Genomic DNA, 25173 nt, shown 5'->3' with positions numbered 1-25173 from the left:
TTTTTGGGAGAGCTGTGAACTTGCCAGCAGCAAAACAGAAGGATGAGGGAGATGGAGTGAAGAGTGAGAGGATGTTTCTGCTTCTCCCCACCAAGTTGGCAAAGGCCTGAAATTCCTAAGAGGGTTCTCTAGAGGAATCTCTTTTCCTCCCATGTGCTGCAGCAGCGCTGCTGCTGTCTGCTTTCTGCAGGGTGTGCCAACACAGAGCCCAAGCTCTGCTCTGAGGCTGTGGTTCCCTACAAACCTGCTGACCGTGGGTATTCTGAGCCACTTAGCAAAAGGGGAGAGGTTTGCTGATGGTGGTGGTCAGGTGGAAGCCAGAACTGGGGATGCAAGCGGCAGCAGTGCAGGATCCGGCCAGCCTGGGGCTGGAATGGGCATTCAGAGCAGTTTGTTTTTCTTTATTTTTTCATGGTGAAATGCCCAAGCAGGCTGTGCTGCCAGGGCTCTTACTGCCATCTTGTAGCCATGCATGATACTACAGGACGCAGGGCAATGCCTCTATGTGGTTCTGGCCCAAAGGCTCTGACTGGGAGAATGCTGGCTTTGTGAGAGGGCTGTGCGAGTCGTGTTTGGGCAAGGAGCTTGCTTATCTCCATTTCTTCCCATCTCTGATCCAAAGGACCTGGCCATCTTTTGTCTCACTTCCAGTGCTGCTTTGCTTTGGGAGATGTTTGGGGCAGGGATGCTCGCAGGAAAGGTCTGTGATTTCAGCTGGGTACAGCCCTGAGCCCATGGCCATGAAAATGGATGGGGATGGAGCATGCTTCCATGCTGGGCTGGAAGAAAGCAGTGCCCTGGGGAAGCAGCACACCGAGGGGACAGGGTAGGAACCTGCTGACTGGGAGCATTTTTCTCCCTGTGCACACAGCCTGCAGCAACTGCTCTGCTGTCAGCTGATAGCTGTGAGCGGATTAATAATTACTCAGTTAATAATTATACCAGCTTCCCAAGCAGGGCCTTGCATGACACCCCGCCCTCTGCACAGGCCGGGTTGGGGTCTGAGGTGCTGAGCTGCTCTGTGCTGAGCAGTGACTGCATGTGCAGTGTGTCCTTGAGATGGGTCGCTTTGCACTGCCCTGGACAGGTGTGGTTATGGGGCTGTGTGCAGCACTGCTCCCAGCTGAGTCACAGCCTGAGTCAGATGGAAGCATCTTGCCCACGAGTGAGCAGTGCTTCCCAGCAAGCCCTGTTTGAGGGGAGGAGGTGCTGTGCAGCCCAGTGCTGCGTGCAATGAACTTGTGCCCCTGATGTGCCAATCCCTCTCTGCCACCCCATGTGCTGCAGCCAGGCCTTTGGGTTGATCAAATTTCTGTCTTTCTCACGTGGACTTCTGCACATCCCATGCACCTTGAGGTATCGCTATGCAATGCATGGGATGTGCTGGTTGCTGGCTCCTGGTAGGACCTTGAATGGGTCTCTTACAGACCTGCAAGCATCTCCCAGCAGCCACAAACCCACCAAGTGCTCGCTGCAGCTCCAGCTCATTGCCACAGGGCAGTGAACTTCAGCTTCGTGATCCTCCCACGTTAGATCCCCAGGGTGCATAGCACTGTAAGAAAGCATAGAAAGGAGCAGAATTTAAGAGGTTCAGCTCTGGGTTTTATTGAAGCTGTGTGGCTGCTTTATTTCCTCCTCTGAATGTCATTTCTATTTGTGACTGTGCCACAAGCTGTTCCTAAAAAGGACATGGCTGTATGATCTGTTGCTTTTCTCCTCCCATAAGTGCGTCTTCAGTGAGCAATAATGTATTGTTTCGTATTGTTATTTAAAACAATGGCAGCAGCCGTGCAGGAGGAGGGATTTTTGGGAAAAGTCTGAGCTTTATTCGCTTTAACTCAGGGCAATGAGCTGCTGAGCTGCTGCTTCATCCTGTGCCTTCCATCCAGCTATCTTTGCTGAGAGGCTCTGATAAGCTGGATTCAAAGCACTGAGCAAAAATCAGCTGAGGATGCAAAAACACATCTGCATCGTGGCAGCCAAGGTACTGTGCTGAGAGTTTGGTCCTTGCTTGCTTAGGTCTGTTTGTGTGCTGTGTGGGAGCAGATTCAGATTTGGAAATGAGTTTTCCCAGCCAGGATCGGCTTTAGTTGGGGAGATGAGAGCTGGAGCCTCCGTGGGCTCTTGGCTTTGAAGGGGAACCTTCTGAGCAGGTTGGTCTTTATGGCTTGTAAAGAGTCTGGGTGACTTGGTAGAGCATGTGCTCGGTGGCCTCCACAAAGTACTGGCAGCACAGCCAGTCCTCGAGGCCAGGGCTCCCTCCAGCCGCCTTCTCAGCCAACTTCAGCAGCAGCAATGCTCTCTTCATCTCCAGCCAGCTCTGGAGCAGGGCCAGCGTCTTCCTGCTCTTAGCAAAGAGCTCCTGGCGAGGCCCCCAGAGCAGGACCTGCAGGATGTGCCTGGCTTCCTTGATGGAGACCCTCTTGCATGGATCTCGGTGGAGAAGCAGCGTGGTCAAATGCTTGAGTCCCATGGAATAGATGGACAGGGAGGGGATTGCAGGAAGCTGATTTCTTCTCAGATCCAAAGCGTTTTCCAGAGAGATATCCACATGCAAGATCTTATAGATCAGCATGCCTACGTTCAGCTCATCTGCCATCGGGGTGGGGAGAGCAGCAGACCCCTTGGTCCAGTCCCACTCTTGGCTGGTGGAACAAGGCCTGGTCTTATCTTTCACCTTGAAGAAGTTGCTGATGAGCAGCCTTGGAAGGGACAGCCCCACGGATCCCTCCTTGTCCTGCTGGCTGCTAGGGGGACACGGGCACTGCACCAGCAACAGGTTCTCAGAGCAGATGTCACCCTGCCCCACATTCTGCACCCTGAGGTGCTCCAGCCCTGTGCACAGCTGCAGGAGCAGGAGGCACGCCAGGCGTTCATAGTGCCCAGGGCTGCTCCTATGCAGTGCACGGGAGCTCTCCACAAACCCTGCCAGGGTCTGGTAGGGCACATCTGGGCAAAGGAGGACCTGCAGGACACGGGGAACAGCAGGGCAGCCTGGGGACAGTCCCTGCTCACCGGGGTGACCTGGGAGCACCAACGCCCCTGGGAGGCGGTCGGTGAAGCGGCTGATGATGCGCTGGATGCTGCAGTGTGATCCAAGGGAGCTCTGCATCTCCGTGCTGCAGCAGCCTGGCTTGAGGACCTGCAAGGAGAGATGGGGAAGGGGCAGATGTGCTGGGACAGAACCTGTCCTGAGCCAGGCCATCATGCAGCTCCTACCCACGTGCAGCTCCTACCCATGCACAGTGCATGGGCTCCCCTGCACACTTTGGTGCATGCTGAGACAGCTTGGAGCATGAAATCAGATTGGATATGAGAAAGAAGTTTTCTACGATAAGGGTGGGGAGACACTGGCACCGGTTGTCCAGACAGGGATGTCCCATCCCTGCAGACACCCAAGGTTGAATGATGGGGCTTTGAATGCCTGATGGAGCTGTGGGTGTCCCTGTTCAGTGCAGAGGGTGAGGCCAGATGGCCTTTCAGTGTCCGTTTCAATTCAAACCATTCTGTGATTCTATGAAGAAGCAGGGTGTAAAGAGGGGGGTCAGTCCCAGCCAAGCTGCAAAGCTGCTGTGCTGCCTCTCACCCCACATTGTCAGGACACCCAGCCCTGCTCCACGTCTGCTCAACCCTCAAGGCCTTGTGCACCTTCCCCAGCTGTGTCATCCTTGGACCTTTGCTCCCTTGGATGTGCAAGAGCCTTCAGCACCACTTTGTTTTGCAAATGAAGAAGTGGGTGCCAAAGAGGAACCACCCAATTGCCGTCCATCCTACTCACCCACCCAGGGCTCCCTCTGCCTGCAGCCCCCTCCTGTTGTCCCAACCCCCCTTACCTTGGCTGCGAGCTCCAGCTCTTCTTTCCTAAAGGTGACCCCCACACGGTAATACCAGGCATCCCCGCTCTGGCAACATGGCTCCTGCTGCAGCACCCTGAGCGCAGCCCAGCCCTGCCCTGCCAGCTTGGCCTGCAGCCCCCCCCAGGACCCCATCAGCCCCTCCATGGCATGGGCACAGAGCCGGGCCAGGCCAGCAGCGTGGCAGCCCACCATGGCCTCACACAGCCCTGTCCGGTCCTCCAGACCCTGTAGGATCGGGCCCAGCACCGCGTCCCCTGTCCCAAATGTCAGATCAGCCAGGTTGGGCATCAGAACAACCCCCCGGGTGTCCCCCAGGCTCTGTGATTTGGTCAGGGGCTTTCTGGGTGCCGCGTCCTTGTGGTGAGGACAAGGGCTGCCGAGTTGTGGCGGGGGGTCTTGGTGGTAGGGCTGCCATGTGCCTGGCTCAGGGAGGGACTCAGCTCGCTGCAGCCGTTTTTGGGGCAAGGGGGGAGGCAGGGGGTCATGGCTGGGCTGCGGGGGGGCTCTCCTGGCTCCATCCCCTCGGCTGGCCTTGGTGGGGACAAGGTGGGCACGCAGCTCTCCTGTGGAGAGAGAAATTATTCACCCCATGTTATTCCCCTCAAAGACACACACAGAACCCAGTGCTGAGCACCCCTCCACCCCTCTGGCTGGATGCCGGGCTGTCACTCACCCACGTTGCTGTAGATGAGGGCTGAGGTGGGAGTCTGAGGTGGGTGCTCCTCCAGGGTGTCCAACACGGGGGCGTTTGCTATAGAGCCCCCCAGGTCCAGGCTGGCACAGCGGGCGCGTGCCATGGCCCTGCACAGAGCTGGGAGTCAGCACACGGCCCCCCAAGGGCTTCCGCTGTCGGCTCCAGAGGGTAAAGAAAAAGGGGAAGCAGTGGACAGGGAGGCCGTGTCTGCGTGCTTTTGTGAAAAGCAGGGAGTTTGGGTTCCCTGTGACTGCACGCCCTGTTCTGCTGGTGGAAGTTGATGGGGCCTTTGCACACTGGTGGGTGTTTGCAGAAGGATGGGGTGCACCCCAGGTCTGCCCCGCTGGTCCCTGGTTGGTGGCCACAAGGTAGATGATGGATGGGGGGGGGGGGGGGGGGGGGGAGTGAGAGCAGGAAAACTTCCTTCCCAGCCCAAGCAGGGACTTGGGCTCTGATCTTGGATCTGGATCTGGGATCTTGGATCAGGGGGATCCAGAAGTCTGTGCACAAAGAGGGAAGCACACAAACACTGAGCGGGGAGCAGTGAGAAGGGGCCACCCATGGGGCTGCACTTCCCCATTCTGTCCAGACTTGGTGCAAACCTGCACCTCCAAACCTGCTGCTATGGACAGTACTGAAACAACGCTGACTTTCTCAAAACCCATCGGTTTCTGCTTCCAGCATCATCAGACTTCAGCCCAGATTTGCCTCCCTACCCCCCGGGGAACGATATTGCCCTGCTGCAACCACAAGTCTCACTGCGGTGCAACACTTTGGGCTGGAGCATTCTAAGCGGGTTGCAGCCGGGAAGTGAATTTGGGGAGATGTTTGCAGAGCAATTTGTTACCTCCAAGCTTTTCCTGGCAGCGGTGGCGGCTTGCAGGGCTCCGTTTCCATCTCCTGGCACTGCTGGGGGCTCTGTGAACACTCCCAAACCCCATCCTGTGCTCCCCCTGCGCTGGCCATGGCCTCTGCTTGCAGGAAGAGATGCTTTCAAAACACATTCACCAATGTCAACGTGAGCTTAAAGGAAGCTCGAGGCTCAGCGTTGCTCCCCACGTCACCCCGGGGTGCTCCAGGGGCACCGATTGCACTCAGCAGTGCACGCTGACTGCTGCAGGTTGTTGCAATGGGTTTGCTTCACCCTGCTGCTGCTCGGATGTACTTCATGCTCCTCCTTCTGGGTGCTGGCTGGATGGCAGGGGGGGATGCTGCTGGAAATCCTTCTGAAAGCACCCTGAATTCCCTGCTCTCAGCAACACAACATCAGATGTATCAGGGAGATGGAGTTTTTTGTTTTCTTTGGCATTTTTTTTTTTTGGTCTGGGTTTTCCCGCAGCCATTGCACATCAGGAAATCCCTTCCCTCCCCCTCTGTCCTCAGGGCTGTATTAACACTCTAAAACATCAGTGGGCTGTTTTGTGGCCCAGCTGTAGGTAAATCTCTGGAATTTCACCTGGGACCATCGAGGCTGCAGGGTGAGCAGATGTGGGTTTGCAGAGAGGAAAGGTAACAGGTTTTGTGTTAGAAAAAGGGAAGGGGAAGGGAAAGGGGAAGGGGAAGGAGAGGGGAAAGGGAAAGAGGAAAGAAAGGGAAAGAGGAAAGAAAGGGAAGGGAAGGGAAGGGAAGGGAAGGGAAGGGAAGGGAAGGGAAGGGAAGGGAAGGGAAGGGAAGGGAAGGGAAGGGAAGGGAAGGGAAGGGAAGGGAAGGGAAGGGAAGGGAAGGGAAGGGAAGGGAAGGGAAAGGGAAAGGGAAAGGGAAAGGGAAAGGGAAAGGGAAAGGGAAAGGGAAAGGGAAAGGGAAAGGGAAAAGGAAAAGGAGAGGAGGGGAGGGGAGGAAAACGGCAAGGAAAAGGCAAGGCAAGGAGGAGGAGCCCTACAACAGGCAAAAATTTGGAGGCTGGAGCTTTGACATCCTCCAAATTAACTTCCATTGGGAAGCAGGAAGATGCTCACCAGGATTATGGAAACAAAAGTGAAATTGCTCACCCGCACATTGCAGTGGGGGATCTATAGGGCTGAGGTGGGGAACCTCCACTTAGCTGAAGTCTTTCTAATTTATAAGGAAATTGGTTTCTCATCCCGGCGGGGGATAAGATCTCTAAATGCACCTGCTGGAAAATTGCTTTTTATTTTTTTTTCCCTAATTGCCTTTATTTTTGGCCTTTTCTTGGTCATTGTTCTTAGTGCACTCTCTACAGCTCTGGTTTCTTTGGTCTGCACTCAGATCCAGTTGCTCGGCAGCACCGGTCCCGTTACACCTAGAGCTAGTGCAGGTCCCACTCATGTCCTCATTGGCATTTGTGGGGGCAACAAACCCAACCCTGAAGCTGCCATGCCCTCTGGGGATATGCCCTTTTTCTTGTTAACATTTTCCATGCAGAAAATGACTGAAAAATCCCAATTTTGTTCTCCTGCCCTGGCCAGCTGCAGAGCCAAAGGACAGTTTCCAAACAGGGCCACCATTGTGCTGGATGCACCCCAGGAGCATCCTCAAATCCCTGCTGGGTACGGTGGTTTTGGGGCGCAGGGGGAGGAGGCTGGGAGCCACTCGGAGCCCTTTCCTCCAGCAGATGGAGGCATTGCTTTGCTTCACCACCCACAGTGCCCGCCCCAGTCCCATACTGGGAGAGCCAAGACTGTGGGGTGGCACAAGCCTGGGATCAGGGTGACGCTGTGTTTCAGGATGCTCAGCAGCCCCACTGCTGGGGACACAAAGGCAGGTCGTCCCCAACCAGCTGAGCAAGGGACACTGGGGACATCCAAGCGCCTCATGGGGAAAGCGATGGCAGCTTGCAGAGAGGGCCTGTGTGATGCCAGGTTGTCCCCTGGGGTAAGTGGGACAGGCAAGGGGACTTTCTCAAGGATAACCCTCAGAAGTTGAAATTCCCCCCAGCCCTTCTGGTGCTGCTGCCTTCAGCCCCTTTGCCCCACCGCAGTGCCCATCTGTGCCTCAGTTTCCCCCCACAAGCTGCACACAGATCCCCACGGCTTGGATTCCAGCTTTGTTAGAGGGGTCTGGACAAAACAAAATCCTAAAAAATTACACTGCCACGACATGCAGCTATTTCCAGTGTCTGGGACTGCAAGCTGAGCCTGAGATGGTGTAGCAAAAGGAAGGGATCTGTGGGGGCACTGAGGATGGAGAAAATGTGTGTGTGTGTGTGTGTGTGTGTGTGTGCACCTTGCTGTGCATGAATCCCTGTAACCCCCCCCACCCCCAGCTCCATGCAAGCAGGAGGGTGGCTGCAAGGCTTTGCACCTGTCAGCTTCGGGGCATACTTACAAACACTCCCTTAATAATTAATAACAGATTAATAGCAGTGGCAGCTTGTTAACACATGCGCATTAATCATTTATTAGTTATTAATATGCACTTCGGTCCCCTCTGAAAGTTGTTTTAACATCGTTTATTACGGGGTTCACAGGGCTGGCAGTGGTGCTCAGTGGCAAAGCCCAAATCCTCCACTCCTGACCTCACCGGGGCCCTCACCCCCTGCATGGTAATCCCACCCCAATGCCCTGGGCTCTGTGTTTGCCCCTAATTGAGCTCTGGGTGTTGCCTAAGCCCTTCTGCTGGAGGCCATGGCATGGATCCTGTGCACGGTGCACGAGTGGCTGTCCTGTACTGGAGGCACATGGGGAAGAAAAGGAAAAAAAAAAACAACAAAAACAAACCCAAACAAAACCACTAAAAACCCCAAACAAATCACAAAAACCCTGCCCCCCCCGCCCCCCCCCCCCCAAAAAAAAAAAATTATATATATATATATATATTTCACATGCTCATCACATATAAAACTGTGCAGGTCTGCACTGCCCAAACCTTCTTTTGCACATGGCAGGTTCCTGGCTGCAAGGATTTGTGCTCAAACCCTTCCCACCCCCCAGGTAAAAATCAACCCCAAGTGGGGTGACATGGGGGGCATGGGGGCACCTGGCACGCAATGGGACCCATGGAAGGATGACAGTGTGAGATGGATGTCCCCATCACAATTCCAAAACATGGGCAGGGAAAAGTGTGGGAGCAGCCTGGGGGGTTTGTGCCCAAAACACAGCCCCAAATGCCTGGGGATGCCATTTACTCCAGCAGGAGTCTTGGTGATCTTGGGTGTGTTCCCAAGGAGAAGGGACACCCAGTGGGACACCCACAAGAATGGGGATGGTTCCTTTTCTCAGCCCAAAATCATGTCCCGAGGCCAAACAGAGGTGAAAGAACCAACAGGACAAGGATCACAACGCTGGGGACTGTCCCCATAGCAGCAAGTGCCCACCACTGAGAGATGTGGGATCTGAGGATGAGGAGAGTGCAGAAAAGGGCGAGAGGAAGAAGTGGGACCACAAGGGCTCCCCATGTTGAAAACAGGAGCTGCTGGAGGATGGCTGCAATGGCAAATGGGGAAACGAGCAGTAGAGGAACCTGCATGGGTGCTGTGCATGTACCCATGCTTTGCACGTGTGCACACACAGCCAGGACCTTCCTGCCCCTTCCAGCTGCAGCAGCACCATCCGGGATCTTTTCTCTGGGGTTGCTTCTCCCACTGGTTCCTCAGCTCCAACTCCTTTCTTTCTTCTCTCCTGTCTTTCTTTTTTGTTTTGGCCTTCCCCATGCAGGATGAGCCAGCTCCTTCTGTCCTGCAGCTTTCAAGTTTGCAAGCTGAAGGAAATGCCCTGCATTCACCCCAAGCTGCTTTTTGCACCCACAGCAGAACCACCCCACTGCTCCACAGCCGCCAACAGGTCAACCCCAACCCTGGCTACAGCCTTCCTGTGGGGCTGCTCCTCCAATTCTTAATGCCTGTTGCCTCATTTTTTCCATTGCTTCCTTCTCACACCCCAGCACCAACCTGCACAGGTGCGGATCATTATTGCTTGTGCAGGAGCACCCCCAGCCCACAGGGTTGAGCTGCCCTGTGCTGGAGTCACCCAGGTGAAGGTCCCATGGTGTGGCCGTGCCTTGGGGTCTGTCTGTGCCCAGGGAGGGGTTGGGGACACCCCAGTGCTGCTCCCCAGTCCTGTGTCGCACCGGAAGACTTTTCTTTTGGAAATTCATTTTAAAAAAAGTGTCAGAGGAAAAAAAAAAAACAACCATAAATAACACCGAGATGGTTTTCTTAAGTCTCTTAAAAACAGAACAAAAAAAAAAAGAAAAAAAAAAAAAGGGAACAGGGGGAAGAAAAGTTGTTGTTTTCTGTTTGTTTGTTTGTTTGTTTGTTTGTTTTTTTCCCAGGCCAAAATGCTGCTGATCTCACTGAGAAATGCATAGTTGGTAGCAAAAACATCAGCTACATCAGGAGCTGGGATGGCCCCTGGGCCACTTGTGGGGTCACTGCGGGGCTGGGGCCAGCTGGGTCATCCAATCACAGAATCATTAAGGTCGGAAACGACCTCCAAGATCATCCAGTCCAACAGCCCTCGGTCCCTGACCGTGCTGCTGGCCCTGTCGATGCCCCAGGACATCACTGATGCCCCTGTGCCCCCTGGCCCCATTGTGCCACAGCCGTGCCCGGGGCCGGGCGCAGCCAACAGTTCTCCTTTGGAGAGGCTCAGATCATCTTCATGTTGAACTTCCTGGCTCCTCCTTGGCCCGTGGTGGTGGTGGGTCCATCCACCTTCCGGAAGGAATACTCCACCGAGAAATTGTTCTTGTGCTGCCCTCGGCCCCGGCTCCAAACGAAGAGGAGCAGGAAGCAGAAGAGGACCACGCCGAGGAAGGTGATGCAGCCCATGGCTGTGGACACCAGGATGGTCTTGAGATCAAGCGTGAACTTCAAGAAGACCTGCGTGTCGTTATGGTAGGTGTCATTGAACTCATTGAGGTACAAAGTCCGGTTGGCGTTGGAGGAGCCATCGTTCGGGTGTCCCTTGACCGTCAGAGTGGCAAAATAGGTGTCGTTGCCCCCTGCGTTGCTGGCAATGCAGATGTAGGTACCGCTGTCCTGCACTTGGGCAAAGCGGATCTCCAGGGTGCCCCCCGGCAGTACGACTGCTCGCCCCGTGCTGCGCGTGGTGATCATGCGGTGCTGAGGGGACACCCAGACGATGGAGGGCTCTGGCTCCCCGTCCGCCCGGCACAGGAAGGACACGGACTGCCCTTCGCGGGCCGTCACGTGCTGCAGCTTCCGATCCCTGATCTTGGGCTTCTGGCAGGTGAAATACTCGAAGAGCACGGAGTCGGGGAAGTCACGCAGAGCGTTCCCCTGGATTTCAGGCGGTGTGGAGCACATGGGCTGCTGGCCATCAAAGTTGAGCGTCTTCCGCCGCTGTAGGATCCAGAGGAGGCGGCAGTCGCAGGCCAAGGGATTCCTGTCCACCCGCAGCGTCTCCAGCGTGTTCACAGAGTGGAAGGTGCTCTCCTCCAGTGTGGAGAGAAAGTTGCTGGAGAGGTTGAGCAGACGGATTTGTCTCAGACCAGAGAAGGCCTGCGGCTCCACGGACACCAAGAGAGCGCCCACGATATGCAGCTCCTGGAGCCGGATGAGGTCTTTAAAGGAGCCCTTCAGCACAGTGCTAATGGGGTTGTAGGACAGGTTCAGGTAGCGGAGGTACACCAGGTTCCTCAAGGCAGCGGTGGGCACGGCTGTGATGTTGGTGTAGGTGATGGAGAGTGAGGTGAGGTTCAGGCCCTGGAAGCTGGTGGGGGAGATGTCTTCCAGCAGCGGCCAGTTGTCGATCTCCAGCTGCAGGAGGTTGTAGAGCTTCTTGAAGTTCTGCTCCTCCAGCGCAGAGATGCTGAGGTGCCGGAGCCGCAGCACCTCGAGGTTCTGGAGGTAGGAGAGTGACTCAGCCGAGATGGAGGTCAGATTGCACTTCTCAATGGTCAGTTGCTCCAGGCCGAGCAGCCCTGAGAAGGCGCGCTGGGAGATGTACACCAGGTCATTATCACCCACCTCCAGGCTCTTCAGGTTCCTCAGGTCCTGGAACATGTAGTCCAGAAGGATGACGAGTTTGTTCTCGCTGATGTCCAAGATGGTGAGGTTGGTCAGCTTGGTGAAGACCCCCGGGGGGATGAGCTTGAGCTGGTTTCCCCGAAGCCGCAGAGTCTGCAGGTTGAACAGGTTGCTGAAGGCTCCTGGCTCCACATTGGTGATGATGTTCTCGCTGAAGTCCAGCTCCTCCAGCAAGGGGTATGGGGAGAGGTCCCCCGGGTTCAGGCAGCGGATGCGGTTCTTGTTGAGCTCCAGGATCTTGGTCTCTGTGGGGATGCCCTCGGGGATGGCAGTGAGCCGCTTGCGGTGACACACCACTGATTTGAGCTGCGGGGCACACTCGCAGCGGGCAGGGCAGGCTGCCACCTGCAGTGGGCTCAGGAGGACAAGGTGGAGGACCAGGACCAGGAACCAACATGTCATGGTGTAGAGCATGGTCTTACCGACTCTCTACCATTCTCCCATACACCTGAAAAGGAAAGAGAGGGGTGTCAGCAGCGAGCTCTATTGAGATCACCAGGCTGTGAGCTACTCCTCCTTTGGAGCAGTACCCCAAACCATGGTCCATGGCCCTGAGAAGGTCCTCACCCTGCAGGAAACACCACCGACCTCTTCTTGTGGCCTGGGGACCATACTCACTGCAAACACAGGCATAGAGCAAAGGTGGGACACCACGTCCTCCTTGCTCCCTGTGGTGGCTGTGGTTGAGTCTTGCCTGATGAAACAAATCCTACTCATCCACGGCCTATCCTTCCTGCATAGGATGGAGGGCACTCAGAGCTTCATGCAGGAGCCAGTCCTCCCTTCCCCACCCTCAACAGTGGGGCTGGGGGAAGCTGCGGGCTCAGTCTTGGTATATTATGGATTACTGCTGTCACATCTCAATCACTGCTGCCCTCCTTTTGGAGCAATTAGCACCTTGCTGCCCATTTGCCTTTTTGCTTCTTTCCCCTTCCCCAATCTCTTTTTCCTCCTTCGCTCCAAATCTCCTAGAGATGTACATCCCGGCGCTGCTGCAAAGCTCATCAACCACCTTTCCTGAACCAAGCATTGTCATTAACCTAATTAAACAACGGGGCTGCTCGGACAGAGCATTGTGGGCTGCTTCTGGAATGCTACAGGATCCAGCCTCGGGGTGCACAGGGACATTCCCAACCCTCTTTGTGCCCACAGCATGGGGAAGGATGCTATCTCTGTGGATAATTTTCAGCCCTGATCCTATTATACAAGCCGAGCAATTCTCCAGCAGTAAACCCATTGCTCGGTGCAATTTAGGAGCCACAGGAGATTATCTTTTAAAGACTTCTTTTTACATGTCTTAATTTCACCACGCTTTCCTGTCTCTCTGAGCGAGGAGGGAAAGCATCACCATCATCCACAGGGCATTAGCATGGGGCTGTGCGGTGCAAAGAAGGGCTCTAGGGAGGGTGGGGTCACAGGTCCCACTGCTTTCCCCACTTTCTGGCCATGCATTCCTATTGCTTTTGGGATCCACGAGGAGCTGGCCGTGTGCTCATGCTTTGACTTCATCCTTGTGGTCTCTGTTCCTCCTCTCCCCGACCTGGGAAGGATGCACCCAGACTCAACCTGCAGGAGAAGTCACTATGGGTTATTAATAGCTCATTACTGTCGTAGCATCACCATCTCCGGGGCTTGCCTGGCCTCTGGGGAGTGAGGCCAATTAAGACTCAACTCAAAGGCCTAGATAGAGGCTGCTCATTACGTTTAATTTGTTTTTTAAAATAACACGCCTGCTGCTCACTGGGCTGGGGAGCAGAGCCAGGAGAACCCAGGCTGCAGCACAGCCATGGAGCAGCGATGGAGCAGCGATGGAGCAACTGAACAGTGGGGCAGAGCTGTGCAGAAGTGGCTCCTCAGCTCCCAGGTCTCTCCTTTTCTGAATAAAGACCAGAAAACAAGCCAGGCTTGACATTTCTAGGCTCCTCTGCTTTGACAACATGCAAGTATAACTACTTCAGCTGAAGCAACGTCTTGTTTTATTCTTGCATCCGCTTGCAGAATGGTCCCACTGGGGCTGCCCTCAGAGACTGCTGCTCGAAGCCATTTTCACTCTTGGATTGTGCTTTAGCAGCACCCACGGGAGTCCCAGCCCCATGCCCAGCAGCACCCGCAGCTGCCAACTCACATCTCCCTCCATGCAGCTCCCAGCTGCTCAGCCCCACATCTGCAGCACTGCATGGGGCTGCTGGGAACAAAATTTGGGGATTCAGCACTTGGTCTTGTTGAAGCTCATCCCATCGGCCTCAGCCAAGCCATCCTCCATAGGGATTGATCCTTCCCTCAGGCAGATTGATGCTCCTTCCCCAATTGGTGTCATCTGAGGGTGCACTCAGTCCCCTACTCCAGATACTAAGCATGGCCAGCCCCGATGGCTTCACAGAATCATAGAATGACTTGGACTGGAGGGGACCCCAATGATCAAACTTCAACCCCCACTGCTGCATGCAGGGCTGCCAACCTCCATATCTAATACCAGATCAGGCTGCCCAGGACCCCTTCCAACCTGGCCTTGAGCACCCCCAGGGATGGGGCATCCTCAACCTCTCTGGGTTTCAGGAAGACGCTTGCTGGTCACAGGCTCCTGGTCCACCAGGCTGCTCCATCTGATCTAGGGTGCAGAATCAGAGCAGCTGATGCCAGGAGCACAGGAGGTGCAATGAGAGCAGAGACACAGAGACCTGGGGGTGATGTGAGGCCAGCAGCCTCCCCGCACTGCCCCGACAAGGCTCTGGCCATCAGGCAATTAGCAACGCGAGCACGAGAACAATCCAGCTGAAACAGGGCGAGCTGAGTGCAGAAAGGAAGAAAATCAATCAGCAGAGCCAATGGAGAATTACCAAACAGAGTTATTCCTAATCCCATCAGGGTCTGCTGGGAATCCAGTGCTCCCGTCTTTGTGCATCCCAACAGATTTTCTGGGTCACTTCATTTCCAGGCTCTGCTCACCACCACGTGGAAACCCCCATCCCTCGCAACGGCTGCGAGGCCCCGGAATGAAGGATTCCCAACACCAAGGAGACAGCCCCAAAGAAGGCACTGCTTATTTTTAGAGACAACCTTATGATTGTTGAGCACGTGGCCCAGGCAACACCGCGCAGGCAGCCACAGATTGGCCGCAATCTGCTCCTCTTCTTGATAGACATCACGTCTGAATCTCTATCTCTGCAAGATGCTCTCTGGAGAGAAGACATTTCGACACGACCACAAAGTACAACGTTTCCAAAAGGTCACTGCAGCGGGTGCAGGTGGTTGGTGTTCCATGAGTGTCATCATTGCTTTCCAAGGCTTCGGGTGGGGGGTGGCAGTGGGGGCTCAGGCAGCACCCCTGGGTTATCATTGGGGTTCGCCCAGTGAGTTTCTGCTGTGCAAGGAGAAGTTTTAATTTGCAGAAACCTGCATTCCTGCAACTTTGTGTGGTTATTTCCCCAAAACTTCACCGCCTGCTCATTGCAGCCTGCACAGCACACTGAGATGGATTGGGGATGGAGGGGGGCTCGATGGATCTCCAAGCTTGGGATCCCCAGGCTATGCTTGGGGATGGCAACAGGAACCACCTCCCATTGCCACCCACCTCCTGCAGGCACATCACCCAACGCAGCACCCAAGCACCCAGACCACTGTGCCACCTCATCACAGCCACCTGGGGAGGGGACCCTGTGCCTTCGCTCCGAGCCAGACAGCTTTGTGATAAATGAAGAGCGGGAGCAGGATGATTAATAACCATTTCAGAACAGCATACGCTGTAATTATCCACCTTTCAGAGAGCTGATTAATGATGCTGCTCAGGGGCATGAAGAGTCCCCACTCTCACCCTGGCTGGGTGCAGGCTCTGGGTGCTGAGGATTTTACTGCTGCTGCCCCAGGAATGCTCCAGTTTGGTCCAGCGCTTCCATCCAGCTGGATGGGGCTGTGCATTAAGCTCAGGCTCCCAGCTGGGATCGCTGGGTTGGTGAAACCTCCGAATTGCTCACCTGGTGGCACTCCATGCGAGATGCTGTGCAAAATGCAGACAACAAGGATGCTCCAGGGGCACAGGAGCCCCCCCAGATCAGCACCCGAGGGATGGATCCTGGCATAGGCTCCTTGGGGTGCTGCAGGCCTTCAGCAGGGCTCTATGGGGTCGGCCACCCCACATGGGCACCGCATCACTGCCAAAGCTCTGATTTGAGCAGACAGATGGATTTGTGGGCAGGAGGAGCAGAATGACAGGGCAGTCGGACAGACAGATGTCTGCTCTGAAGACAGGGTGGAGAGGCAGCCATGGGTGGAAAACAGCCTGAGCCCGTCAGGACCGCTCTGCTTTCCATGGGAAAACAAGTTGGCGGCTCAGAGGGGCAGCAGCTGCTGATCCACAGCCCCCGACCTCCCAGAAAAACCCACTCAGGGCAGAGATCCCTGTAGGGCAGTGCGGTCCGTCTGCCTTTCAGCTCTGCTCAGCATCAGTCCGGGGCTGGATGCCTTTTTTAAGACATGTCTACAGCTGCTGTGCTTGAAATGCTATCAGCCGTCCCAGTGATGATGATGGGAGCAGCGACTGAAGAAAGTAAAATGCCATGAAAGGGGGAAATAACACTCCACTTCGCAATGCACACCCTCATCTTGCCAGGCAAGGGTGTATATTGCAACCTAGACCCAACCAGCTTTGTTTTATTAAGAGGAGGCAGATGGGGGGCAGGGGACATTGTCTCAGCCCTATGGAGAGCAGATCTCAAACCCACACCGCAGCTGGTTGGGTGGACGGATGGATGCAGTGAACCTGGGTAGGAAGCAGTACAGATTTGCATTTCTGGAGGATGCAGCCCTGCACCCGGGAGCAGAGCAGCCCAGGGGCTCCCGCTGTGCTGCCCCAATGACTTCTCCGTGCCGGGAGCTGCAGAGAATGGGGACATTTGGAGCACGAGATGCTGGCATTGGTCCCCAGATTGGCAGCTTCAGGGCATCAGCTGTGGCTGAAGCAGGCAAGCATCACCGTTCCCATCTGCAGCCCCAGAGAGGCTCCCCAAACCCCAAGCTCTCCATTTGGGGCAACGGGCAGAGATTTCTCAGCCGTTCCATGGAACAAACCTGGACACAGCAGCACTGAGCTGTCAGTGCTGCAGCACCAATGCCACGAGGAGCACCCGGAGCCGAACCCCCGCAGATGGAGACCCCCTGTGCTCACCGTTCTGCAGGTCCAGGGCTGCGCTGACAGCTGGCATCTGCGAGGCTGGGCAGGTTTACATGGCGAAGTGTGGAGAACGGCCAGAGTCCTTTCCTCTGGGTAAAACAGCACAAGAAGAAGAGCGTGAATCCCCTCCTGCAGCACCCAGCACCCTAAACAGATACCCAAAGCGCAGTCACATCGCGGAGAGGGGAAGCAGACTTAGCTTTGCTCCACCCCAGTGTGTGAGCTGGCTGTTGCACCTCCCCTCGTTATACATATGTATGTAATCACATAGGAAGATCTGACAAACAGGTAGGTGTCCAAATTTGTGACCCTTGCCTGGGTCTCTGCCTCTTGGGGTGAAGCATCCCCAACCCTGGCACAGGGCACCAACCTCAGAGAAGATCAAGTTTAATTTGCCAGTAACTAATGAAGATTTAAGGATTTGAGAACTCCCTTTAAGGGAAATAGAGCACCTTTCAGCTAACAGATCACCAGAGCTGAGGCCAGGACAGTGACTGTGCCCTGCAGCCTCCTATGAGCCACCCTAACCCCAAAGCCCTAACCCTAAAACTAACCCCAACCCTAACAACAAAGCCCCAAGCCTAAGCACAAACCCCTAATGCAAAAACCCTGACCCTAACTGTAACCCTAAAGCTCTAATGCCTATCCTTAACTCTAATCCTAACAGTTCATTGATGGATAGAACCCCACTGTTGGGGTCCCCAAAGACCAGAAAACCAAACATCACTCCAGGAGAGCCCACTGCCGCCCCACTGATGGCAGTGACATGCTCAGCAGCTCCTCTCCTCCTCCCCTGTGCTTCCCTTTTGCAGCCAGTAGCACCGTGCACATGCACAAGATAACACTTGGGCTTTGCACACCTGCAGAATGGTGAGGAGGAAAGGAGCAGCATTACAGAATCTCCCATTAGTAATAGCAGCAATACCAGCAAGGACCCCCCCCCCCAAGCAGAGCTGTGCTGCTGCTGAAGCAGGGGGGGTGCACATGGGGAGCACATAGGGGTGCAGATCTTGGGTGCAGTGGTATCCAACCCACAGCTATCAAATGCACGGGGCAGCACATGCAGCAATCTGTTTCTGTTCCATGCTGCTGGCTGCAGAGCAGATGGGGCTCCTGCAATGCCCAAGGTATGCAATAATTGTGAGGGAGGCTGCAAAATGTGATGCACTGCCGTGCTGATGTCAAGCACAGCGACAGGGCAGCTCGACTCACTGCAAATCCCAATGCAAACTGCAGCAGGTTGGGCATGCTCCCTCTACTTATTCCAATCCTGTTGGAACCAAATTGCAGCGAACGCAGAGGCAAGCAAACCCTCCCCAGCCTCTGCTCTCCTTGCAAAATGCTTAGCATGGCATGGTCCTGCCTGGATGCAGTCCCAACATTCACTTCAGAGGAAAGCAACGGCCTCAACCCCCTGCCTTCATTACAGAGCCTGCTGCTCCCACACATCTGAGTGATGAGGGTCTCAACCGATGCTCTTGGCATTTATTTTTGGTTACTCTTACATCACTTAGCAACCTCCAGTTCAGGTTACTTCAGGTTTGTGTGTGTCTGCATGTTAATCCCCGTGGAATGGGTCCCTTCCCATGCACCCACTGCCCCTCATTCCTATCACCCCGATGCTCGCTGCTTCCATGCAGAGCCTGCAAACGTGCAGCAAAACCAGCATACAGCACGCTCAGAGTGCTGCAGGAACCCCCAAATCCAGCCCCAGTCCCTCTGCCCCCATGGCGCTGCAGCCAAGAGCACAAAGCAGCAAGCTGGAGCCTTTCCCTCATTAGTGTAATTAATGTCAGGTCTCCCAGCTGGCCGGGCTGTGGGCTGACCTTTCCCTTCTGGAGAAATGCATGACAGCACCGACCCAATGCGGGGGCGATGGGAGATGTGGGTTCGTTTGGAGGCATCAGCTCATTTGTCTTAGTGATGTGCCTGCAAAAAGAGGAGCATTCTGCAAAAAGGAAAGGGGATCATTTGGAAAATCATCCTTGGGAGGGGAGGAAAGCTCTGCTCTGCTCACCCAAAGCAGCAGCAGGGGCACAGCATCGCTCCTGGGGGGCACTGTCAGTGATGATAGGAAGATGAGGTGCTGGAATGATCCAAGTTGGAAGGGACCCATAAGGACCATCAAATCCAACCCTACAACCCGGTGAAAACTTGAAGACAAACTCCTTTTGCATTTGCGACTGCAGCAGCAAACAATGTGGGGACTGAGTTTCCAGCTGCTGCAAGATGTTGGTGTGAGGGGTGGGAGGAAGCAGCATGCAGCAAAGCCCCAGCACTGCATGGGGACATTCTGCAACCCTCAGCACCTCCTGCTGAAGGCAGACCCCACACAGCAATGTCCCCACCACAGCTGTGCACAGAGGAGCTGGGATTACCAAATGCAGCAGTGTTTCTGTCTTTTTTTTTCCTTTTCCCTTCCATTTGTCATGCTTGGTTAACACCCCTGCTTTGGTAAAAAGGTCACCGTTTAGATCTCATTTATGTTACTTCTGTGGATTGCAAATGCAGGGTGCTGCTTGTTTTTCCTCCTTAATTAGCGTTCGATTACCAGGGTCACGCTCCAGGATTTGGGCTTGGGAAGTGGGAAACAATGAGCTGCAGTCATTAGGGCAACACTCTGCGCTGGAGCAAAGGGGTTCAGAGGTAGTTGGAAAGCTGGGGAGAAGCACGGAGTCGTTCCAAATGTTCTTCCGCTTAAATATTCACCCTCCTCCTTTATTTCTCCCCCTCTCCCTGTAGCAACGGTATCTGGCAGAAGGATGAATTTTTAATAGGAGGGGGTGGCAGGCAGAGGGAGACCCTAGGGCAGCAATCTATTAAAACAACATCTGAGGGAAAACCGAACCTGCGAGGGAACCACGTGTGGGAGCAGAGACTGGAGCACTGCAGCCACGCAGTGGGCTCACATTGCCCACAGCCCCACTGCTACAGCCCAAGGTTCCCAGCATCCTGCCAGGGAAGCAGTGGGATTTCCTCCTTTTGGAGATGTTTCCATGCTGTGCACGGCTGGCTGCAAGAGACAGCATTTGCTCAGCCCCTAGGATGAGGACGCAGAGGGGTTGGAGGATGCTGCAGGGCTATGAGGATGCCCGTCTCACCACCCCATGTCACACGGCTGAACCTAAAGATAGCCCCCAGTTTGCTTTTCATATCAACACAACCAGCGCTCCGGGTAAAAGTCCTTTCCCATGAACTCACTGTTGCTTAATAAAGCACGAAACCCTCCGAGACTGTGACACTGGGATCTGTCATTTTAATTCTCAGCAACACTTGTCCCTCTCCCCGGCTGTATGCGGCCGCTGCTATTTTGGCTGATGTGTCGGGAGCTGAAAGAGGAGCTCCAGCACTACACATCTGAGCTGCTCAGGCTTAAGAAAAAGAGCAGAGATGTGACTTATAACAAAAAGAGCAAAACTATAGAATGGGAAGCTCCCCTTCTGCACCCCAAGCCCATGGGAGAGCTGTTTGGGACCCAGTGTGTGTGCGTTTGGGGATGCTGAGGGCAGAGCATGGTGGGATGGGGCTGATGGGCACAGCACAGCCAAACTCACAGCGGCATGAAAAACTCCAGGGGAAGGCAGCACTGTGTGGGAAGGAGCAGGGATGGAAACCCACGAGTATGGGGAGAGCTCCTGCACCCAGAGCAACACGGCATAAAGCACAGGGACCCAAAGCAGGAGGAACCAGCACACGCCATACGATCACCCAAATCCCACTGCTGACAGCCAAGAGGTGCTCCTGCATCTCCTCATTGCATCCCTGGACTGCACTTCCAGCCACATCCCTGATCCCAAATGCCCCCACTCACTGCATCCCACATCCAAACCCCCCCATGCACTCCATCCCTCTGACGGCTCTGCAAAGCGCTGCTGCTCCCGGCAGCCCCAGGATCAGCCCTTGCTGAAGGTAAATGGCACACAAACACTTGGACAACGTCCTCCCATAAAAATCACCCCTCCAACATCCCTACCACAGCCGGCCAGCTGGCAGCTCCCATCATCTTGCTCCAAAAGCTCTCATGGGTTTCACTGCTTCACTCCACCTCTCCGCAAATCTCCTCTCTCTGAACATTTCTGCCCTCCCCTGTTTGTTCTGGTGTTCTTCCACTGCTCTCAAAGCCACCCCTCGGGCTCAGGCAATGCTTCTGCACTGGGATCATCACACACACACAGTGTGTGTGAGCACCATGTGTCCTCCAGCTTGAGGTCATCACTTCGGAGCTGACGTGGAACCGCAGCAAGATGAGGGCTGGGAAAGTGCAGAGCACAAAGAGAGGTCCCTCCTTATGGGTGGGGAAACTGAGGCACGGGGCATGGATATATTTGTATCTATCTTCTATACCACCTGAGGGGGTGAACACAGCAGGGAGTGAGCCCAGGGATGGCTCTGCCTGGCCCTGCACATAGCACTGTGTGATTTGGAGATGGGGAGATGCTGCTGCTGCTGCCTAAGCTGCCCACAGCACGGCTGATGGCACAGGAATGACCACTGCCCACATGAAACACTTCCAGCCATGTGCTCTGTGTTCCCAGCGCTATTTCCAGGGCAAATCAATGGCTCCAGAATGGGAAAGCAGCTGGATGAGCCCAGATCCCTCTGTGCTAACCTGCAGCCCTGTGCCCTGCACTGATGCAACACAATGCAGCCAAAACCAGAAGTCAAAAAGCCTCCATCACCTCCAACAGCATCACCTGTAAAGCTCTAGATGAGACCGCATGACACCCAGGCACTTCTGTCCTTTCATACCATGGGGCTTCAGATTAAATGCTTAATTCAGGCTTGTAATGCTGCTGGGAGGGAAGAGCGCAGCACTGAGGTTGGGACCCCGGAGCAAAGGATGTGTGAGTGTACGAGGCACAGAGCAACACAGCTAATAGGAGCAGACGTGGCTGTGCTCCAACCACTGAATGCAGAAGGAAGGAAGCCCACAGCTCTGCTAGATGCTCAGGGCAGAGATGTGTCCTGTGGGATGGAATGAGATGGGGATGGGATGAGTGAGGTGGGGTGGGATGGGATAGGAGGGGATGGGATGGGATAAGACGGGATGGGATTAGCTGACAACAGTGGGACCCCAGTGCCATCCCTGCTCACTCTGCTGCACAAAGCCATTTTCCACCCTGGGGCCATCCATGCCAAACATGCCCCATGGCATAAAACAGAACTCAGTGCTTTCTTCTCCTCCTCCAGCTCCTCTCCCAGGAAAAAAAAAAAAAAAAAAAAAAAAAAAAAAAAAGCTAAATTTGCTGATGTTTAAGCAAAAAAAAAAAAAAAAAAAAAAAGAAAGAAACAAAAAAGCCAACACAGAAAGCTCTCACTCCAAGCTGCTTTGCCTCCTGTTTGCCTGAGTCGCTGGGAATACGGCTGCTCCCTGTGCTCAGGCTGCTTCCTCGCTGCATGGCAGCGCTGTGCTGGAGAGCATCGCCCTGGAGCTCAGTGCTGAGTGCGTCCAGGATTATTTCTGCGACCTCCAAAAGCCCCGAGGAGCCCCACAGGAGCAGCAGCCACCTCTGCCATCCCCCAGCAGCAAAAGGCAGCGCCTCCGCTCCCTCCTCCCCCACTTTAGCAAGAAACACCGATGATAAATAAATTAGCTCAAATTAAACCCATTCAATCAGCGGCTGTCACACCGCTTGGGTTTTTCTCCTGTTCCAAGCACATGTACCACATTCCTGCAAGTGGGGATGCTGGCTCCATCCCGAGGGATGCTGGAGCAGAGGTTTGGGACGCGCAGCCCTGAGCCCCGCGGTGCTGGTGGAGCTGGAAGGCATTGCTCCATGCTGGGTGCAGTGGTTGTGTGGGCACAGCCAAGCGGTGCAGCACTGCCTGCATGGGTCAGCGTGGGGTTCATCGTCTGCATTTCTGCATGCAAGGCCAGCAACAGGCTCTGCCCTGGCTTTGGAGGCACGCATCACAGCGAGGAGCTGTGAGCTGATGGCCAGCTCTGCTTTTACTGCTGGCTTTTAGAAATTCCTCGTGGTTTGGTTGCAAGAGATGCTTGCAAGAACTTTCCCTCTCTGGATACGGCCCTCACAGTGCAGCCCTCAGAGCAGGGGGACACAGCACCCAATGGGGTTTGCTCCTCAACCCCGTGGGCATCGCATCCCCAACCATGGAGCGAAGCCACAGAGCTGAGCAGAGTGCAGGGATGGCCTAGGCTGCTCCTTGCTGGCCATCTCATGTCCCCAGCTTGCCCCACGGCTCACATTTGGGGTGCCACGAAGCCGCCTTGCTGATCTGCTCTGGGTATTTTGTGGGTGCTTTGCCTGCTCCTGTCATCCTCTCTCCTCCTGTTTGCTCTTTTCTCCTTCCCAAAAGAAAAAAAAAAAAAAACCAACAGCAAAACCACCCATCTCCGGTTAAGGCTGGGCACGAATTTACAGAGCAGCTGCTCTTCTGCAATCGCTCCCTTGAGTGAACGCGGTGGGAATTAGAGCATCTTTTGTCGGGTTTTAGCTCAATCCAGTTTGCGAGTGGATTAGGAAACTGGCACAAGAGTGCTCAGGGTCTGGAGCAGGAAGCTGCTATTCTGGAACGCGATAGGAGCTGTGTGCTGTGACTGCTGCCTGCTCCATTTCCCCGAGAAACACAACCCCGGTAACATTTGCATTTAAATCAGTCAGCCCTGGGATTTTTGACAGGAGAATCCGCCTAGCCCTAAAATCGAGGATGCGGAGAGAGAGGGGCTGGCAGGGCCTTGGGGTTGGAACCTGCAAGACTGGGGGGCGATGGGGGCACAGGGAGACCCTTCGTTGTGCCAGGAGGGCTGGGGAAAAAGCTGCGGGGAGGACTGCGGGTCGGGAGCCCAGCAGAGGTGCGGGGGGGTGGGGGGGGGAGGTGAGGCCGGAGCGAGGCACGTTCGGGCTGGAGGCTGCACCTGCAGCTCTGCGCGCATCAGAGGGCACCGAGACCCCCGTGCCCGGCGCCGGGCATCAGAGCGACCGAGCTGCCCCGGGGGGGAGGGCGGTGAGGGGGTTGGAGGTGGGGGGGATAAGCAGCCATCCCCGCTCCCCACGTGCAGCCCCCAACCCACCCGCTCCCCGCACTCACCGCTCCGTTCCGGCTCTCGGGCGGCCCACGGTGCGGTGCGGGAGCCGCGGCGGCGTTGTTGCGGGCAGAGCCGCAGCCCCGGGGGCGGCGCGGTGGTTCCGGCGGCGGCGGCGGCTCTCGGTCGGACCCCGGCCCGGCCCCGGCGCTTCCCTCCCCCTCCCCACCTAAACCGCACCCCCCCTCCCCGCTCTCAGTCCGTGGGGCGGCGCTCTGTCCTTCTCTCCGCGCTCTGTCCGTCCGTGAGGAGCCGGAGCGGCTGTGCAACCGCCGCCCCCCGCGCCCCCCGGTATAACGCGGGGAGGGGATGGGAGGGTGGACGGCCCCGGGAGGGGGTGCGGGAACGCAACGCTAATTCCTCGCTCTTGGGCACTGCAAGAAGGGTCGTGCCCCCACCCCTTCGGATCCCCTCCTATCAGGACCCCCCCCCCATTTCTGCTCTAAGCTCTGTGCCCCGCATCACCCCATCCGGGTGCACCCACCTCGTTTTCCTTGCCAGACGCTTTGTCCATATGGATGAATGAGGACCAACGTGGCTGTTCTCCTATCCAATAGGAAAACTGGGACAAATGGGGTGCGCAGCCCCCAGCCCAGCCAGGGCCCCCACCTTCATGTCCTCGCATCGGGCTCTGCCAAAGGACAGCAGCGTGGCTCAGCTCCCCACCAGCGCCTGCATCCCGTGTGAGGACAGCGCTCACCATCCCTCCCCCCAGCTCCCTGCTCATCTCCAATCCCGCTAAAGCCTCCCACAAACGGGGATGACTTGGTTCATTAGGCTTTGAGGATGACAGAGGCCAATTCCCAATTCCTCGGGGCTCATTTCCTTCCAGCACAGAACTCTGGCTGTGCCTTATTCAGCCGCGCTCAGGCCGGGCTGCTCGTCACGCTCACAGGGCTGAAGTGCACAGCCTCAAGCCCTCTATCTGTTGCATTACAGCCAGCATCACCCGAGCTCCTCACCTACATTCCCTCTATCTGTCAATGGTTTTCGAGCGGCGTTTGGCCCACATCCTCCATTTTACCGATGGGGAAACTGAGGGACAGGCAGCAGGGCTAGGGAGAGAGGCACAGCCCGGTGTCCTGGGCCACCTTGCCGGGTGCTCTGCTCCTATTTGTGCAAAGCACTGCCAGGAGAAACGCTGACAGCTCTCCCACTTCGGGTGTTTTATCAGTGCTGCTTCTACTCTCCGTGCTGTGCTGCAGCCCAGCGCTTCTGCTGGCAGAGATTTCCAGCTGCATCCCACTCCCCATTTGCTCCAGGCTGTGGGTTTATCATTTCAGCACAGACACAGGCTCTCAGGCTTCCCCCTTTGAGTTCCATCCTTGGATCTGCAGCTAAACCTGGCGGATTTATACGGGCGTGAAGGAATCTCAGCGCTGCTTTAAACAATAGCAATTGATGTGCCCAATAAAAGATGAAAAATCAGAGCGTGAGATGCAGCTGGTTCAGCTGGAGCTG

The 25173-nt window shown here is 55.5% G+C and overlaps 2 protein-coding genes across 2 annotated transcripts; both read right to left on the bottom strand.

The window, feature by feature from the left end:
• Nucleotides 1-2161: 2161 nt before the first annotated feature.
• On the bottom strand, nucleotides 2162-4654 carry PEAK3 (PEAK family member 3; the record flags this gene model as incomplete). The annotated part of the gene is made up of 3 exons (XM_079546751.1): nucleotides 2162-3142; nucleotides 3834-4420; nucleotides 4531-4654. 3 exons carry the CDS (start codon nucleotides 4652-4654, stop codon nucleotides 2162-2164), a joined length of 1692 nt encoding a protein of 563 aa, XP_079402877.1.
• Nucleotides 4655-10096: 5442 nt separating this feature from the next.
• On the bottom strand, nucleotides 10097-11914 carry LINGO3 (leucine rich repeat and Ig domain containing 3; the record flags this gene model as incomplete). Its single annotated transcript, XM_079546949.1, has 1 exon — nucleotides 10097-11914. The coding sequence occupies one exon, from the start codon at nucleotides 11912-11914 to the stop codon at nucleotides 10097-10099; it is 1818 nt and encodes a 605-aa protein (XP_079403075.1).
• Between the last annotated feature and the right edge of the window lie 13259 nt (nucleotides 11915-25173).

Source organism: Tetrao urogallus (assembly GCF_951394365.1).
Source record: "Tetrao urogallus genome assembly, chromosome: 25".
NCBI classification, from domain to species: Eukaryota; Metazoa; Chordata; class Aves; order Galliformes; family Phasianidae; genus Tetrao; species Tetrao urogallus.
Note: the sequence above shows the minus strand (reverse complement) of the source record. Positions and strands in the feature narration are given on the sequence as shown.